Genomic DNA, 3,921 nt, shown 5'->3' on the forward strand with positions numbered 1-3,921 from the left:
TATGTAAAAGAGGAGTATTATTGCAGCAGCGAAGTTCCTTTGTTGGCCGACAGGTATGTTGCCATGAATGGCTATTGCTGCAGTTCCGTCCCATGAGGGGACCGCATCTTGATGTAATCAAGAGATTTCCTTATCCATGCTACACGTTTCATGAATTCATTAATTGGAGAATCTACGCAAACACTTACTAGCGATCCAGTTGTATGCCAGCCCTTTGGGTTTGTGTTCTCGACTCAGTGACCCGACCTACACCATATCTTCCATTTGAGTAGTCAATGCAAGCACTTGAATAAGTGACCTGAAGTGGCTTGGTTTCAACCTTCATAATGGCACTTAGTCGTGTGAGAGAGTTGTGACTAGAGTGTGAAGAGATGCAAGCTGGACATGTTCTCCTATCACTTCAGCTCAAGGTTGACGCATCGCTTGATTTAAGTCATTACATTTTCTTGACACAAAGATGTCATTTAAAAGTGCCTCAACGATTCATAAGCCAACTTATTCCTTCTCTCCCGCCTTTGCGATCGGGTGAATGAAGACTCAAAATATTTCCATTTATTTAATGCTTGGTCAAACACTTGCATCATATTATTCCATCATGCTGGATGGCAGATAGCGAAGTTCGCACCATGCAAGTGCGGAAAGAGTGCACCCCATTCAGAGAAATCGACGTCTTTTTCTAGGTTTGGCAGGTTACCACGTTTCTCATCAAAGGGTTTACTATGATCGCAAGCCCTCTACATAAACTGGTGCGAAACAAGGCAAAAATGATTTTCTTTTAGGGTAGCTTTGGCGTTCCTGCGGCGGATGCAGAGCTGTGCACTTCATTCCTCCTTCTAAGTAGAGCAATTGACGAGGTCCGCAGTAAATTTCTTGTCTTTTTTCCGGTCTCTGATCTTCTTTCCAAAGAAGATATATATTCGAAATCGCGATTGTATAAAATCCTCAATGCGGACTCGACCGTCGTTGACTCTGCACTTTGCTAGACTTGACAGATTCAATCCGTTCCAAAAAGCAATTCATACTGCAACTGCATGACGGGCACTTTGTCGTAATCGGATAGTCAACTTTGATTTCTAGCCAATGTATTAAGGAAAATGCCAATCTAATGGTTTGATGGTGCCAAGCGCAAAAATGATATGCACACACATGCATGTTGGTACAAGTGACCATTCACACTTATTCTTCATTCGCCTGTGGAAGCTACCGTGGCAAAACTTGAGGGAGATAATTAATGAAAATAGCCAACAGGAGCAATGAAATAGCTGAAATTCCCAGTGAACAGGAGCGGGAAGAACGTCGGTGAATAGGATGGGTGAAGGTGGCACAGAAATTAACAGAAGGTAAAGTGCCAGGAACAATACAGAATGCAGTTCTTCTTTAGACCAAATGTTAAGGGCGAGATTAATTTCCATTGACTTTGCAGTGGCTACTGAATTCAGAACTTTGCATTTTAAATGTTTTTTTTAAATTGTGTTTGAAGATATATTGTTAGGTGTAGCGTTGTTCCTTTGTGACGTCTCTTTATGAAACAATGTGGTCTCTAGTGACAGGAAAACAGTAATTTTCTATATTGCGTTGCCTCAAAGATATGCCAACACGTAAATGTTCTCATTTTGGAGGTAGTAGTTTCTTTTGCGCTCGCCTTTATCCTCTGAATCGGGATGAATGTGACCACATTTTCTCAGACCAACAGAAAGTTTGTGCTCACCTAATGAGTGTCCCGTGACCTAAATCTAAGAACCGTAGCAATGGAGTGGGATTGTAATCTGCTGTTAGCAATTGGCAAACCGTCTCTAAAATCGTTTTTTGGATAAAGGCACTCATGGCATTATGCAGTCGCTTCTCTCTGCACCTAAATTATGCAATTCTGAGAGAACGCGATCTGAATCCGCTGATGAGTAGCAAAGGCCTTCGATGGTGATGGAGTTCGCTGCAAATCTTAGCTATGAGGAAGACATGAAGACCTCTGACTGGTAACATAGCAAGATGGATTTCCTCACGTGTCTGCTCATTTAGGGTGCTCGATGTTTCCTCATTTCATTCTTCTCTCAAATCAGGAGGACATTTACCGGCGAAATCCCATTGCTTGCATTGTAGTTATTTTGAGTGTGGAGGTTTGTTCTGTTATCTCTTCGTTTGACTGTGTTGTTGTCGGTTCTTCTGCAACATCTGTTCAATCACCTCTCGGATGCCTTTTGCTTCTTTCAGACTACAGTAAAGTAGCACATCGACTTAAAATTACTCGTTGGTAGGAGCTAATGGGCCGAAATCTACGCACTGCTTTTCCACAAGTGGCGGCTTTAGAACCAGACACTTTCTTATCGCAAAGAGAGAATGTGTTGTCGCTCTTGCAGCGTAACACCAATTACCAGTACAAAAGTAGCAGTTCATACCCTCCACAACTCTGCCAGCATTGTCAATAGTGGTGCGACGCTACCGTTAACGTTTTCCTTCTTGGACGACAACCATCTCTCGCTTCCGTTAATGTGCTTCACTGAGGCATTTCCACGAACCCAATAGAACATACCAGTATCCAAGGGAGGACTGCAAAGATGGATGGCTAGTTATTTGGTTTTACCCTTACGCTTTGCTAACAATCCACCACACACCCACCCACCCACTCTCTTCATTTGGCTTACTCCCTCCGCCTGCGACTCTCCTCATCCCTTTCTTCATTCCGAGTGGAGTGGACACCTCGTGGTAGAAACAGAGGAGTGTACAAATGCAGAAATGGCATCCGGCTCATTTGGCAGAATTGGGAATGCAGAAGCGGAAGTGGACATGAGAAAACTGTGACACATCTGACTCGTAATGGAGTCAGTAATTTGCGTGTTGATCTACTAAAAACAGGGTATTCACGGAGATGTTGCCAGATTCTACGAGGTCTGCTTCGTGAGATAGATCATCAGCATTACAATGTGCATTGTCACATCTGTGTTCTTTCAGTGAATTGCACTTCACTAGTTGTGCATCATGCAGCGTATCTCGAAACCCTGACTTCAGGATTAGTTCAACGTCTGATGGTTTGCTCTCACAGAGATCTTCCTCGCCCCTAGGAGACATCAACAATTACAAATTCTCTGCTTTGGGTTGCACTGCTTCGTCTCATTGACTTGTTGGATTGAGAGCTCAAGTGATAATAGGTGTTGGCGTGTGATTGACACCGGGCAGCTGCAAGTTGTGGGATCACATCACCTACAGCTGCGTCACTAACATTAGCGTTAAGAGTGAGTAGTGAGGTGCCTTCTCCGCACGGTTCAAAGTGAAAGTTTCAGTTGCTTAGGCGATTCATCCTCCTCTTTGTTTCATTTAACCCTCCTTTTGGCATGCTTCTCCCTAAATTTTGCATGAGATTTGAGATTTCAGAGCATATTGTTTATGTCATCTGCTAAGTCTGGAAGTCCACAAAGTTCCCTCCCACTTCATAGTGACGACTGTGGACTGAAATACCATTTATGACCCATTTTAAACTCATCACTCTGTATCTCTATGCACTTGATAAAATGGGTAAGTTGCTGCAAGAACTTTACAGTCGGAGCTGATAGCATAATTCGTAAACGATGTGGTAAATGGATGGAGGTCAATATTTGGATTTTACAAATTCCAATGTGTAGATGATGGATCTCTTTTCCTCATCTGTTTCAAAACTACTGGGAGGCCACCAACACGAAGGTAATGACGTAGCGCAGAATAAATATGCTGTTTGACAATTGCGATACCTACGTTGATTGCTTGCTTAGATCTGGGTTTCGGTGAAGGGACCACGTAGGTGCTACGACATTGTTCCTTTACCGAGAGGGCTGGCCTGGCGTAGCCACTAGCCATGTCAGCAGCTCCATACCCTTCTGCATGTCATTGTACGGAGGTAGAGGTGAACCTGTAGTGCCAGAATCACAGCTCTAGTGGTCATAGGCAAGGGGG

At 43.6% G+C, this 3,921-nt stretch overlaps 1 protein-coding gene across 1 annotated transcript; it reads right to left on the reverse strand. All coding sequences in view use genetic code 11, as the record gives it.

Moving 5' to 3' along the window:
- Positions 1 to 1,820: 1,820 nt before the first annotated feature.
- EGR_10485 (hypothetical protein) lies at positions 1,821 to 3,825 on the reverse strand (the record flags this gene model as incomplete). The annotated part of the gene is made up of 2 exons (XM_024499734.1): positions 1,821 to 1,943; positions 3,724 to 3,825. 2 exons carry the CDS (start codon positions 3,823 to 3,825, stop codon positions 1,821 to 1,823), a joined length of 225 nt encoding a protein of 74 aa, XP_024345845.1.
- Positions 3,826 to 3,921: the final 96 nt, after the last annotated feature.

This window comes from Echinococcus granulosus, assembly GCF_000524195.1.
Source record: "Echinococcus granulosus chromosome Unknown EG_S00225, whole genome shotgun sequence".
Lineage (NCBI taxonomy): Eukaryota > Metazoa > Platyhelminthes > Cestoda > Cyclophyllidea > Taeniidae > Echinococcus > Echinococcus granulosus.